Source organism: Vulpes lagopus, chromosome 3, assembly GCF_018345385.1.
Source record: "Vulpes lagopus strain Blue_001 chromosome 3, ASM1834538v1, whole genome shotgun sequence".
Lineage (NCBI taxonomy): Eukaryota > Metazoa > Chordata > Mammalia > Carnivora > Canidae > Vulpes > Vulpes lagopus.
In genome coordinates this window covers 114,987,922-115,003,018 of record NC_054826.1, presented here as the reverse complement: position 1 = coordinate 115,003,018, position 15,097 = coordinate 114,987,922, and the positions used below count along the sequence as shown (strand labels likewise).

General features: G+C 50.8%; 1 protein-coding gene and 1 long non-coding RNA gene across 2 annotated transcripts; one reads left to right on the top strand and one right to left on the bottom strand.

The window, feature by feature from the left end:
* The first annotated feature begins 201 nt into the window (after window positions 1–201).
* LOC121487959 lies at window positions 202–7,787 on the top strand. The gene is made up of 4 exons (XR_005986949.1): window positions 202–256; window positions 697–768; window positions 966–1,040; window positions 7,440–7,787. It is a non-coding gene; the product is annotated as an uncharacterized LOC121487959 (long non-coding RNA).
* Window positions 7,788–8,172: 385 nt separating this feature from the next.
* Window positions 8,173–14,495, bottom strand: ITPRIPL2 (ITPRIP like 2). The gene has a single exon (XM_041750103.1). It carries the CDS (start codon window positions 14,366–14,368, stop codon window positions 12,764–12,766), a length of 1,605 nt encoding a protein of 534 aa, XP_041606037.1. The 5' UTR covers window positions 14,369–14,495; the 3' UTR covers window positions 8,173–12,763.
* Window positions 14,496–15,097: the final 602 nt, after the last annotated feature.

Below are 15,097 nucleotides of genomic sequence, written 5' to 3'. Positions count from 1 at the left end.
GCCTCGGTGTCCCTGTGTCTAAAATGAAAAAGGGTACTTACTCTGGTGGATTAAAGGTGGCTGCAAATTCTTTGCCAGTCTGGCCACCGATAGGCGGAGTCTGCGTCACTTCCCCATGAGCCTGGGCTGGGCGTGTGGTTTGTTCTGATCAGTAGAATCTGGGCCTTCGAAGATCTGCAGTTCTTCTGCATTTGCAAATGGGGAACACCACCTCTTGGAACCCAGCGGCCAAGCTAGGAGATGCCAGAGCCAGAAAGTAAGTCCCTGTGGAGGGAAACCAAGGCACAGTGGTTTGTCCTCGGTGCCAGCTGAGCTCATAGCCCACAGCAGCACCAACTGGCCCCTTTAGGAGTGAGCCCTCCTGTAAGGGACTGTGGTCCTAGCTGACATGACAAGGAGCAGAACTGCCAGCAGAGCTCAGTTAACACACAGAATCATAAAATATAATAATGGTGGTGGCTGTTTCTAAGCCATTAAGTTTTAAGGTGATAAGCTCTGCAGCAGTCATACCTTGTAGAGTTTTTACTTAGAACAGGAGCTGGGAAACTTTCCCTGTAAAGGGCCAGGTAGTAAATATTTCAGATTTTGCAGGCCATGTGGTCACTGTCGCAACCTGGGTGGTAAAAAGCAGCCACGGATATTGCATTACTGAATGCGCATGGCTGGGTTCCAATAAAACTTTATTTACACAAACAGGTGGCAGGCTGGATCTGGCCCACTGGCGATCAGCATCCATTTGCCTAGACCTAGAAAACTGCCTGGAATCCAGTGAGTGTCTTAAAGGGTTAGCTATGAGCGTGTGTGTTAGAGTGTGAGAGCGGGTATATCTGTGCACGCGTGTGTCCACGCACGCCTGCATGCTAAGCATGTGTCAGAATGAGTGTAAATGCATCTATATGTGGAATCAGTTCAGTCCTCCTGTAAGACAAGGCAATGGGCTCATATCTGCTAACACTTCCCTGCAGCTACCCAAAGGCCTTCCTGCTTCTATTCTGGGGAGAAAGGGAAACACAGCACGAAGCCAAGAGGAGAAAGAGCTGGTATGTCCCTATCATTTGCATCTGGGTTAAGCTTGGAGGGAAGCCATCCCCTGTCAGTGGCCTGGCTACTGTAGGGCCAGCAGCCCACGCCTTCCTGTCTGCTGAAAGGAGAAGTCAGTCCTCTGGGGAGTGGGGGAGGGGACGCTGTAAAAATGAAAAAGGAAACTGGAGCTTTTAAGGAGGGGCTTGGGAAGTGGGGAGAAAGCTACCCCCTCCCCAATGGTGGGTGGCTTTTCCAGGCAACTTGCAAACATCTGCCGGCTGGTTTCATTTTGATCTTCCACTGTGGGCCTCGTGAGGGGGGACTTCCTGCATGACTAGGCTCCTTGGCTCAGTTTGCAAGGGCCAGAAATGAGTGGGAGTGGTGTGGCCAAGCAGATGTGGATTCGAACCCCTGTCTGCACTTACTACGTGGGGCACGTGGCCTCATTTTGCTGAGTCCCCGGTTTTCTCACCTGTAAAGTGGGACACCTCCTAGGACTGTTGCACTGGTCAAGTGAGGGCGGCGTGTGCCAAGCATCTGGCTCAGAGCTCTGCACACAGTTAAGTGTTCTGCAAGGGTGACACCCGGAGATAGACCCTCATGGTTAGGGTGCTGGGCTTCAAAATTTCAGGGAGGCCTTCTCTAATCCCCCTGGGTTGCTGTAACGTCCGTTCTGATTTACAGAGTCGCAGGAACCTCCTTCCTGCAAAGCATTCACCTCCACTAGTTATTGGGCACTAATTGGCATGCTTGTTTGTCCAGCGCCTGTCTCATCCAGCACACTGAAGGCTGCGGGCAAAAATGCGATAGAGTCTGTTTTGCTAACCACTCAATCAATCCCCAGTGCCAGTGCGGGCCCTGGCACAAAGTGGCACTCGGGGATTATTTACTGCGTGAGTGAACAGAGATGGAGCATTTCATAAAGGAAGTCCCTGGGGTCCTTGAAGAGGGCATCTTCTCCCCATCTAGTACAAACACAAGAATCTGAGGGGCTTGCAATGGGATTTCCCCAAAAGGGGTCATGATAGGAGCCCTCTTCTACATCCTGTGGCAGGACTACGTTTGGCCCGGCTTCTCTGCTGTCACCAAGAGTCCCAACATTTCAGTTTGCAAGGCTAACATCACAAAGGCTTCTTTTGCTCTCGTGCAAAGGCCAGTATGAGTCAGGTGACTGTCAAGGGCAGCTGTGCTCTTGGTACTGACTCAATTGCCATCTTGTGCTGCCACCATATTCACGTGTGACCTTTAGCACCTCTGCAGGACCCCTGCCCATTGCTGGGAACCAGTCAGTTGATCCTGCCTGACTGCACCGGGGCAGGAAATACAGTGTTACTCGGCTGGCAGGCGTGCCTCCCCTGGACCTGGGAAGGGCTCAGACTTCTCAGCTAGGACACGGGTCTGGGTTTAATGACAGGACAGCCAAATGCATTTTGGATACTTGGAAAATGGAGATCCCTACTAATTAGAGTGCTTTTGGAAACCAGGTATTTCTCAGAGGGGAAAATCATCAATCATCACAAATCCTTTGCTTAAGATAGAGAGCAGTGTTTTCAGCCTGTGGTTTTCTAACTGTGCAAAACCCCAAGGGCACCCCCATCTCCAAATGCCACACCATTGTTCTCCAAGGTTGAAATATGTCTTAATGGTTTTATTTTGATAAGGATCGACAGTCACCCATCAGAGGCCTAGCTCCTAATTCGAGGAGACCAATGATTAAATAAACCGTGAAGTTAAGAGATCTTTTGATGAGATAACGTCATTAAAAGCTTTTAGTTTGAGTCTGGCATTCAGTAGGACTCCTAAATCTCCCCCCCACCCCCCCTCTCCCACACACACCCAGCTTTATTGGAGGATGCCTTGATGGACTTTAATTTTTTGTAAGTGCCAGCTCAAAGTCACTGCCCAGGAGATGGTAGTGGGGGGAGGAGGGAGGCTGAGACAAACTGTGGGCAAAACCACTGAATATTCATGAAAGGAGACAGCATTTTGTAAAGACAGGCTGTATATGACGTGTGTCCTCTCTAGGCTAGAAGACAAAAAGAACAAGGCCAGTGTGCCTCTGAATAAAGAAGCTTTTTTTTTTTTTTTTTTTTTGCTGAGAAATTTCAGGATGATTCTCCAATGCCTTTTAGAAATTAATTTTTTCATTTTGTTTCCATCTCCGTGGGGTTGGAGAAAAGAGGAATTGCCAGTGGGATTAAATCCTATGCCCGAGTAGTGATATTTTGCCCTGTGTCTCTCAGCTGAAGAATTCCATTCTGCACTCTTATCATTTCACCTCCACCACCACGTCTTCAGCTGTCTGTCTGCCACAAAGCATCCTTCACACATACCAGATGGTGGTTCTAGCTTCTCTGACCTCAGGGCCATCTGACTAAGGCCCTGTGGTTCATGACCCTGGGTGCATTCTAGAATCATCCAGGGAGCTGTAAAAAGCACCCATACCTGGACTGTACTCCCTGAGTTTCTTTCTTTTCTTTTCTTTTTTTTTTTTAAAGATTTAATTTATTTATTCATGAGAGACACAGAGAGAGGCAGAGACACAGGCAGAGGGAGAAGCAGGCTCCATGCGGGGAGCCCAACGTGGGACCTGATCCCGGGTCCCCAGGATCACGCCATGGGCCAAAGGCAGGCGCTAAACTGCTGAGCCACCCAGGGATCCCACTCCCTGAATTTCTGACCTCACTGGGCCAGGATGGAGTCCTGAGTGTGGATACTTTATTTTATTTATTTATTTTTTTTTTAAGAAAGAGAGAGAGAGGCAAGTGTGGGGTGGGGTGGGAGGGAGAGAGAATCCCAAGGAGGCTCCACACCCAACATGGAGCCTGATGCAGGGCTTGATCTCAGGACCCTGAGATCATGACCTGAGCCAAAATCAAGGGTCAGACACCTAACCAACTGAGCCACCCAGGTGCCCCGTCGTGTGTGGATAATTTTACAAAGCCCCTCATGGATTATTTTAGAGCCAGGATGAGAACCATGAGCTTAAACTTTCCACCCAGGACCCAAGCAACAGAAATGAAATTTCATTTGAGAAATGAAATAAAGAGAAAGCTTATAAGAAAATGATATAATTTGGAAGAAAGAGATATGGGGGATGGTGGATCCTCTCTTTAGATGTCCCCTCTCTTGGGAACAAATATTCACAACTGCTGCTCACTCACAGACCTGAAGGACAGGAAGCTTGGTGGTGGGGAGGTCTTGGGCAGAGTGCCTGAGGGTGACCCCTCCTTAAGAAACGGATTCACCTTGGGTGGCTTTATGGGTTGAGTGCTTGACTCTTGGTTTCAGCTTGGGTCCTGATCTCAGGATCGTGGAATCGAGCCCCATATGGGGCTCCATTCGGAGTTTGCTTGTTTTTTTCCTTCCCCCCTGCCCCTCCCCCCACACCTCAAATAGACAAATAAATAAATCTTTCAAAAAAAGGAAAAAAATAGATTCACTTTCCTACTGTTCCAAAGATGATGGAGCACCACTTCGGGGACAACCACTAAAATTTGGGTAGCATTTCTCAATTTCACACACATTACCCTTTGATGCTCCCAACAAGCTTATAAAGGACAGGATTACCCACCCCACCCCTATTTGGCAAATGAGGAAATTAATGTCCAGAAAACTGACTTGCCCCAAAAGATTACAACCACTGAATGGTGGAGCTGGGACTTCAGTTCTAACATTTACTGAGCATTTATTATGCAAGGACTTAGGCAAGTATAAATCATAGGATTATGAAATTATATATTCCCTAATTACTTCTTTGACACCATCTTCTGCTATTCCCTAATTCACCCCTGAACTGCTGGCTGCCCACCTCTCGGCTCTGGCTGATGCGGCAAAGTAAGCCCCTATTTGTTTGGGGTTTTCTTGTAAGATTTTATTTATTTATTCATGAGAGACACACAGAGAGAGGCAGAGACACAGGCAGAGGGAGAAGCAGGCTCCCTGCAGGGAGCCCGATGCGGGACTCGATCCCAGAGCCCGGAGATCATGCCCTGAGCCAAAGGCACATGCTCAACCACTGAGCCACCCAGACATCCCAAACTCTTGTTTGCTTAAGTCACTACAGGTTAGGTTTCTGTAAGTTGGCGACAAATGTATTCCTAACGGATACCGTTTCCTACACGCCCTTCATCACTGTTGTTCTTTTCCTTAACAATTGAACGCACCACCCAGCACTTCAACAGCAGCTGGCATGTGATCACAGCTGAAGCTCGGCCACTCTGGGCACATGGAATCCACGTCTCCGTTGGATTACCTTAGAGACCTGTGGCATTTTATCACCTGAATCAGCACTCTCGTTTTCCCAGCCTCCGTTTATTTTTACAAGAGAAGGGCAAGTGCAGGAACATAGTTTAACAACTGTGTCAACACATGGCACAAAGATGGTGACACCAGCCCAACTGAACCACTGAGTGGTGGGCCAGCCCCGCACTGCATCAGCTCACGAGGGAAATCCAGATTCCTGGGGCCAAGTGGTTTGGGGTGTCAGTCAAGTACTTGTATCAAAGTCTGGGCGTTTGAAAGTCAAATGTATAGAAGTCAAGGGCAGCCTGTATGGACTTCAGTGGCCACCCTCATATGCCTGATTGTTTTTAAGCCTCCAAACCAGTAAGATATCACTTACTAACTCAGTGGCTTAAAACAATGTCTATTATTTCTTGGAGGCTACAGGCCAGCTGAGTCCTTCTCCTAATCTGGGCCAAGTGTGACTGGTCTTGGCTGGATTGTTCAAGGGTTTCAGTTTGTTGTCAGGTCATTCTGGGATGGCTTCTTGAGTGTGTCCCACAGGTGGCTGGTGATGAGATTGGGTGACAGGACTGATCGGATCCCATGAGCTTGCATCCTCCAGCAGGCTAGTTATTCCCACAGTGGCAGCAGGCCTGCAAGAGAACAATCAGAGGCAGACCAGGCCAGCAACCAGCACATCCCTTCCGCTACATGCTATTGACTAGAGAAAAGTCACAAAGTCATTTCAGTTTCACAGGTGAGTGAAAAAGGCTCCCCTTCTTGATGGGAGAGACCGCAAAGGCATTGGTATGGGAAGAGAAGGAAGACGGGGAACGGTTTTAGTAACCAGACCACCAGAGTTCCCAGAGTGGGAGCTTTTCATTGAGTAGATCACCGTGGACATGAAGAAAAGAGATGAACAAAACTGGAGGAGCTGGAGAGATGGTTGAGTGGATAAAAGGGAAACACACCCTCCAGTGGAGAGAGAATGAGCAGCAAAAGGAACAGAGGGAAGAGTTTAGAGAAGCAGACTAAATCAAACTTCTATTCCAATAATTATGTCTCAAAAAAAAAAAAAAAAACCCCAATAATTATGTCTCTACTGACTGCCCATTTCCAGTGGTTAAAAACCTTAAACACAATCTCACTAAATCCTCACTAACTCCTTTGAGGGAGTTTCTACTATTAATCCCATTTTATAGATGAGGGAATCAAGGTTCCAAGAGGATCAGGTAATTTGTAGAGAGACACACAGATGAGGAATGCAGGACCCAGGACTTGAAGACAAATCTCTTGGTGTCAAAAGTCCCGGCCCTAGCCAGGACACTATTGTGTCTTTCGGGCCACTTGTTTCTGTCCCCACCTCGGGCCCCCTGCCCAGGCCTGGATTGCTGCGACATCTGAAGACATCCCAGTCTGATTACTTCATCTGGAGATGTCCTAGTCTGATTACTTCCAACCGATTTTTTTCTGTAAAGAACCAGAGAGTAAATGTTTTCAGGATCGTGTTGCAATTATTCAGCTCTGCCAGGGTAGGTTGACTTCAGCCAAGGATCGTATATAAACAAAGGGGCATGGCTGTAAAATTTTATTTACAAAAAATAAATAAATTGCCTCCCCCCCCCCTTTAATCCCTTCTCCACCTCGAAGCCAGAGTGAGCCAAACTGAAATGCTGAAACTTGACCCTGCCATTCCTTGCCGAAAGCGGCTCACCAGTATCTCCGGGGATCGTCCAAACCTTTATCGTGGTGTATGACCCTGTGATCAAAGTGTGGCCCCGGGGCCAGCGGCGTCACCGTCACGTGGGGGCTCGTTAGGAGAGCAGGATCTCAGGTCCCAGCTCAGACCTGCTGAATTAGAATTTGCACTCCAGCCAGACTCCCCCGTGATTTGTACACTCCAGTGTGAGAAGCTCTGGCTTCAAGACCCCTGTATCCTGGCGCCTTCCTCCCCCTCCCACTTACCTTTTGCCACTGGAGCCTCCGCCCTCCCGCCCCCCAACCACCTTCCAGCCAAACTGAAATGCTCTGCTCCTCTCTGTCCTTGATACCTTGGTCTCCTGCCCACCTCCCTTCACTGAGCAAATTCCTCCCTACCTCTAGATCTCAGCTTCGATGTCCCTTCTTCCAAGCAGCCCTCCGTGAAACCCCTGAAATGCACGAGGTACCCCTCTTCTGTGTTTCCACAGCCCTTCCTCACCACCACCCACCACACTGCATGGAAACAACGGAACTGCCGACCTCTCACTAGTGGTTTGCGAGCTCCTGGGAGAGAGACCCCACCTGCCTGGGGTCACTTCTATATGTATCCTAATACTGGGGACAGGAACCACTCAACAACTACAGTTGGAAACTGTACCAAACACACCTACTGCATCTTCCATGGGTAAGTATCCCCCACAACTACTGTTTAATCAGCCTGTGGCTGCAGGTTCTCGAAACGTTCACCTGGCTCCAAGACTTTGAGGAGTCTTAGCATCTCCAAGATTCCATCTTTCACTAAGCCCGGTGGTTTTTCACAATTAGCAAATGTTTACCATTTGGAGAGGGCCCAAGGGCCTAAGAGATTTCGCAGCAAAATTCTTGAGCAATAAATTAGCCACAGGCCACAACTTGAATTATGTTATGGGGTGTGTGTGTGTGTGTGTGTGTGGGAGCCAGGCAGAAGGTTCTAGGCAAAGAAAAAGACTTGAAGGCCGGACCCCCAGGCTACAAACCTATAGAGCTAGGAACTAACATTCTTGCCCACCTGTGTACCTTGCCAACTCTGTGCAATCATTCCAGTGTCACTGAGCAAGAAAAGACTCATAGACCCAGATGCTGGAAGCTGGTGAGCTTGTGTCAGGAATCATAAGCCAGTGCGTCCACAGGTGCCCTTGAAGAAGAGGGGACCCTCCCCAAATCTGACATTCAGTCCAGAGATTTCTACAAGTTCTTTTATTAACAAAGCAAAGTATCAAAGAACAAGGCCCCCCCAAAGACCCAAAAGATTAAAAGTGCAAATTTACTCCAACCTGAAATAGAAAACAAATGTCTGGCCTCAACTGTGCGGGCCATGGAAATTTGGTGTGATCTAAAACTCCTTGTAATCACACGACTGTAGCAGCGGGATCATATCTGATTAACCCTTTGGTCTCTGTTATTGGAACAAACCATATACTATGACTGCAGCCGACAGACTGCTTCATAATACACAGCTGGGGGTCAGAGTACATATTTAAAATAACAATAAAATAAAAGGAATGTTTTAAAGTCAAGTCACTGAGTCAAGGCACATTTTTTTTTTTAAGCAAAAGGTGCTAAAAATATTCCTGAATATCTGACACTTTAAAAACCAGATTACACATAAGTTTTTTAGTCTATTAACACTGTATAGATGATTGCATATTATCTTCGCCCTCTCCCACCTTATACTTGCTAAATTCCCATCAAATCATGTGCTATGTAGGTATAAACGAAAATAAACAGTAGTGTCTAAGTAATAGACGTGAGATTTAAAAAAAAAAAAATTAACAAACACCAAGATGATAACACTGAACTTCCTTCCCTCTCAAGGCTCACTGGAAATGTTAATGGGGGTAAAAGACATGCTATGGAAGCAGGTTAGGTTAATTCCTTTGGAACGGTAGGATGTCAGTTTTGGTGGGAGCCATCCCAGAAAGGGGTGGAAACATCTGATCAAAACAGTGTTCTTGGCAGTGGGAATGGCAGAATGGCAGCAAACCCAAGAAGGTTGGCCTGAAGACCCAGCACTGGTTTCCTGGGGTCCACGGCCAGCAACTGTCACCGCTAAGCCACAGCTTGGGATACTACTAAAAAAAATAATAATAATTTAAAAATAAGAACAAATAATACAAATAAAAAAGAAACAAGTTATTCTGCAATCCTTCCTGATTACTCATCTGTGAACTCGGACAGAGCCAGAGGAGTTGAGCCTCAACTCACCAGGAAGGAAATGCCAAGAATCCGCCCCCAGTGGTTTGCTTGGAGGATGTGGCTGGACAAGAACAGCTCCAGATTCGAGGGTCCTTCTGGGAATTGTGAGTTAAGTGTTATCTGTGGCCTTGTTAAATTTTTTTTTTTTTTTTTTTGGTTTGTTTCTACAATAAAGCTTAGCTCTGAGCAATAAGGACTTGAAATATCACACCCCCAACTATATATAACAACATCACCATAACAATAAATATAACTTTAGACATACTTGGAGGGTCAACTGTATATGGCAGGGGTCGCAAACTGGTGGCGCCAGGCTCAAGCAACTGTTCTATTTGGCCCATGTGGCGTTTGGGACAATTTAACATTAGTTTGTTTAAAAATGAGTACGTTTCATTTAAAAAAAAAAAAAAAGAAATCCTGATTTCTGGTCCCTCTCTCCCTCCCCTTTTCCCAGCACAGAGCTGAACACTGAATGGCTGCCCCACTTAAGAATGGGCACAGTCCCCACCACCCACCCACCCCTTCCCATAAAGATCTCCCTGCCTTGCTTCTGCAGGCTGCTGAGTTTGCGACCCCTGCTTTGAAATAGCACATACCTAAAAATGCCTTTCCTACCCAAACCTCTTGCACCCACATGTGATTTCCACTCCTGGGCTCTCCTTTCCTTTGTCTCTTCCCTCGCTTCCCTCTGAAGGCCTCCCTCCTGAATTCTTCAGATTTCTTTTGGTTCCCTTGTTCCTAATCTCCCTTCTTATAGCTTCTTCCATCTCCTGTTGCAAAAAAACAGCTTTTCTCAGCCCACGAGCCTTCCAAGATGACTCCCAAGACTGGTAGGTCAGTGGGAATAATGGAAGGGTGTCTTGGGGCAAAAGGGCGGAATTGTCCTCCCCAAAACTTTTCTTCGGGCACTGGCTGGACAATTAATCTTTTTTTTTTTTTTTAACATGAGCAATTTTGCAGTTTCTTGAATAAGAATATTTGCATACATGAATCTCCTAGTACCAAGTATACACCAAAAATGTGTACATTTCAGATCAAGGATGTGATGGAGCCCTGATAAAATACAGAATTTAGCTTAGTTTAAGTGCCTCGGGGCAGCCATCACACCTGGCTAATACGCCTTATTATTTCATTTGTACACAGTACATGTTTGGGATCGCTAAACATTGATCAAAATTGATCGAAATCTCTGAGTTTTGGTTGCCATGTACAGAGAACAATCGCTCAGCATGGTCCTTAAATAAGACATTAATATTTTAAAAATTCACAAACACAATGCCCCACTAATTAAAACATAATAATAAAATTTTAAATTCTTGAGGATGGATGAGGCTTTGGGTAATTAACCTGAAAAAACATAACAAAACCACTACAAGAACAGAATGTTACCAGATTTAAACTTCAAAAGATGAGTAAGATTTAAAAAAAAAAAAAAAAAAAAAAAAAGGAACCTATCAGCTGAGCTGGAGACATTTGGAAAGTTCAGCTTTTAAAGCTTTATAATTCCTCCAATAGCCTTGCTGCTCCCGCTTCAGTAGACTTAATGACTACAGGGGGAACTGTGGCTGATATGGAAACATTATAAATATATATTTATATATGTATATATATGTATATAAAGATCTACTTACTCTTCTCATCTGTTTTAAAAAGTAATTTTAAGAAACACCATGCAGTTTATATCTTTGCAGAAGCTGGTAGACCAATCCCTTTGCTTGAACTCTGTACCTTATGACCTACCGCTGACCTTAAAAGCTGGGAATGACCTTTATGATATCAAGAGGAACTGTCCTCAGAACAACTTCAAAGAGAAGGCATGACATTTGCAATGGTTTCTCTTACAGTCCAAGGTTGCAAAGGATGTAAGAAGTCTGTGCAGCCCTCCTAAGGATTCCCTGCAAATCATTTATTCCCAATGGTTTCCTGCAGTGGCCAGGTAGATCCCCGAAAGAAAGTTTAAAGAATTCCCTCAAAATAACTCAGAAGTTAAACCATGGCCCTATCCAGGTGGCTACTTCTGTCTTCCAAGTTTTACCTTTAAGAGTCAAGGAAATACATGTCTTTGCCAAAAAAGATTTTTTTAAAGTCTCAAAGTCTAACACTGGGTGGGAGTGGTTGCATTTTCTATTAGGCAAGCAGATGATGGGACTACTCTGAACCTAAACCTAAGCTGAGTTGGGGATATGTATGTCCAAAGAGAAAAAACCAGCACACTGCTGGCAAAAGCTGTCACCGCGCCCCTCCTCCCCCTCACTCGCTCGCTCTCCTTGACTGACTGCTGACCGGATGGTCAGAGAGCATGGAGCCCAAGATCCTGAGTTCTATGGGAAATGCCTTACAAGACCTGGGCTGAATCAATTGCTCCTCCGAGCTGGCCTTAGGATCGCTTACAGGCTGCCAAGGGCAATGGGAGAGAAACGTGGTAACCACTCACCATCACTGAGCAGTGGCCGAGAGAGCTAACTCCATGCTAGACACTACAGCAGGCATTTCCTCATTATCCCATGAAGCGCAGAAAGAAATTTCCATGCAGAAGAGTTTGTTCAAAAGGCTTCAAACAACACCGTATCTGTCTCCAGCCAGCAGCAAGCTCTGATGAGTCACCTTGATAGGCAAACACTGATATGCATCTTTCTCAAAACCCAACATGTTCTGAGTCCTGGCCAGTGTTGTCCTAAACATGTTCTCTTTTGCTACTTTGCACCCTACCTGGTTCCCCGTGGGCTCTTCTGCTACGAATGGGTGTTGACTGGTACATATCCCAGTGTGTGCCTGCAGGCAGGTTAAGCAAGCCTGCTTTTTAAGACTGCACATTTCTTAATAACAAACGTAACTGGTCTCCCTTTGGGATGCAACACTTGGCCCTGGCAATTACCACAAAATGAAAGGACTGATCAAAATAAAGTGCTATCTGCTCTGGAAGTTTCTCTAACCAACTCTTCACTGCCTCTCAACACCTGTGACTTAATTCTTTGCAATCCTGTCAAGCAGCCCTGATTGCACCATTTAAGAAACACATTAATATCAATGTGAATAGTGGAAACTGTTCCTCACAATATGAGCCCCTAGAATAGAACTTAAATTCCAGTTGTAGACAAAGATTCAGATTTTTTAAAAGACAATCAGGAGCCCAAAATATAGCAGGCAGTTAGAACAACAACAAAAAAACCCATTAGCTTCTTTGGGGGGTGGGGGGCAGAGATCTGGGTCTCGAAACCTGACAAAGGAACTTTCTCTGTAGCTAGTTCTTGCTTCCTTTATTGGGTTTCCCTAGAAGCTGGATCCTTCTACAGAATCATTCCACACAAACCAACATTTTGAACCAACTCTCCCCTGCTGGTGTTTGAGGTCTTTCTGTAGCTTGCTCAGGACATGCTGGTGGGTGTGAAGAAGACGCCATAACTAGACTGGATTGCAGAGCCTGGGGTGACATTTAAGCCCCCAAATGTCACCCTCCGAATTTTCCAACACCCTTGGCACCTCATTTCCTTGAATTAAACTGGCTTCATCGCCCTCCCCACCCTACGCGGTGGGAGAGGCTATAGGAGCATTAGGCCTGGCGGCGCACTGTCCAGGTTTAGGGCTGATCTTCAGGGAAGCCCTGCGTGCGCTGACTCCCGGGTTGAGGGCACATGTCCAGGTAGCGAGGACCCCCGTAGACCCGGAGAAGCTGGGGCAGCCTTCGCCATGTGGACAGCAATCGCGCCGCCGCAAGTTCCCGGGCGTGCCTGTCGAACGCTGCCAGGAGGTCGACTGGGGCAGCTTCCCGCAGCACCTTGGGCAGCGGGCCGACCTCGGCCGCTGCCCCTCCAGGGCCCAGGACGCAGTGGAAGAGCGTGTGGTGCCGCAGCAGGCAGTCCCGGAGGAACTGCACTAATTCTCCCAACCGCTCGCACAGGTGTGTCTCGTCCCAGCCTTGACCCGGAGCCCCCTCACGCAGCAGCACCGCCAGCAGCGCCGTCTTGAGCACATACGAGGACAGGATGCGTCCCCACTGGGTGGCGGCCGTCGGGTCCAGCCCGCGGGCGCCCAGGTCTCGCAGAGCTTTAAGCAGCTGCAGGCACTTGAGGTAGCAGGCACCTGGAGGGGCCCGTTCCTGCAGCCAGCTCAGCAGCTTCTGCTCCTGGCGGGCGGTGTTCACGCCCCACAGCGCGTCCGTGCGCAGGCCTCCCGGGAGCTCCGGCAGGGGCCCGACGAGCGAGGGGGACGGTGACGGTGGTGGCGCCACCAGGAAAACGCCATCGCCCACGTGCACAGCGGGGATGAGACGCACCGCCATGGAGAGGCGGCAGCAGCCGTAGTCGGTGCGGCAAGGCAGGATGTGCAGGGTGGGAGGCTGCTCCAGGCCGCCGGGGGTCAGGCTGACCCGACAACGCCCCTCCAGGCTGTAGCGCACGGTGGCCAGGGAGCGCTGCAGGTGCGCCTGGAACCAGCGCAGCACCAGCGAGGCGGAGAGGTGCCGCCGCCCGAGCACGTCCACGCAGAAGCCGTCGGCGAAGGGCCTGCAGTCCCGGAGCCACCGGCTCGCGGGGGCCCCCGGCGGCGCCCTGAGCGCGCACACGAAGCAGCCGAGAAAGGCCGGGGCGAGCGCCGCCTCCGCGCCCAGGCTCCGCGGCTCCAGCGCCACCGGCGGCGGCAGGCGCAGCGGCACCAGCACGTCGAAACCGTCGGGCCGCCGGATTTTATGCTGCTCGTAGGCGCTGCCCACCTGGATGAAGTCTCCGCGGAAGGCCAGCGCCAGCGCCCCGCCGGGGATGGGGCCCGGGGACCCGCGGGCGCGGCCAGCGCGCACCAGCTCGCCCACGATCCGGCTCACGTGCGCCTTGCTGTGGCCCAGCACGTGCGGGGACAGGCGCACCTCGTGCTCGTAGTAGCTCTCCAGCAAGATGCCCAGGCTCGGCTCTCGGAGGTGCCTCGGCGAGAAGGTGGAGTGGCCCCCCAGGCGAGGGGCCCCCGGCAGGAAGCGCTGCCGGACGGCGTGGCGACAGCGCAGGAGGACGTAGCCGAGGAGGAGCAGCGCGGCCACCCTGAGCAGCGGGAAGCCGCCGTCCGCGCCGTCGGGGGGCTGCGCGCGGGCGCCCCCGCTTCCCCGGAGGACGTGGTACAGGCACACCAGGGCCGTGCAGAGGCCGGTCACCAGGGGCCAGAAGACGCGCAGGTTGAGGGTGTAGTGCACCGACATCGCGGGCGCGCGGGGCAGCGGCGTCCGTGCGGCCCGGGCCGCGAGCCCCGGCGGCGCCCCCGGCCCAGCATGCGGGCAGCGCCCCGGCGGCCCCGCGGCCCCGGTGTCCGTGGCCTCCGCGGCGGCCGCCCCCTCGCACGGCCGGGGGAAGGCGCCCTCCAGCGCGGCCTCCTCTCCCAGCTCGGGCGTCCCCTGCAGCCGCGGCCCGCCCTGCGCTCCCGGGCCCCGGGCCGCGCCCTGCGCCGGCGGCGCGCTCCGTCCCGCGCGGCGGCCCTCGGCCCTCGGCCCTCGGCCCTCGGCGCCCGGCTCCCCGCCCCGCCCGGCCCCGCCCGGCCCGGCCCGGCCCGCCTCCTACCCCGGCCGGCGCTCCGGGGCTCCCCGGCGCGCTCTGCCCGCTGCTCGGCCCCCGGAGCCCCCTCTTCCGAGGGGAGGCGAGGCCGCGCCAGCCAGCGGGGAGGAAATGCCGGAGTCTGGCGGCGCGCGCCGAGGCGCCGGGCGGCGGGGCCCCCTCCCCGGCCTCCGCCTTACGGCGACGCGGGGCGGCGGGAGGGACTTCAGGGCGCGCTCGGAACTGGCTCCTCGCGGGCCGCCCCTCTCCCCTCCTCCCCGAGGGCAGGCCTCGGAAGGCCCCGATTCCGGGGCGGTGGCCGCCCGGGGAGTCCGGCTCGCAGAAAGTTACGCTGGGAAGTTGAAAAGGAAGAGGAGAGGAGCTCGCCCCGGGCGTCCCTC

Excerpts from the sequence above, each read along its gene's own strand:
- ITPRIPL2 (XM_041750103.1), bottom strand. The coding sequence starts at position 14,368 with ATGTCGGTGCACTACACCCTCAACCTGCGCGTCTTCTGGCCCCTGGTG.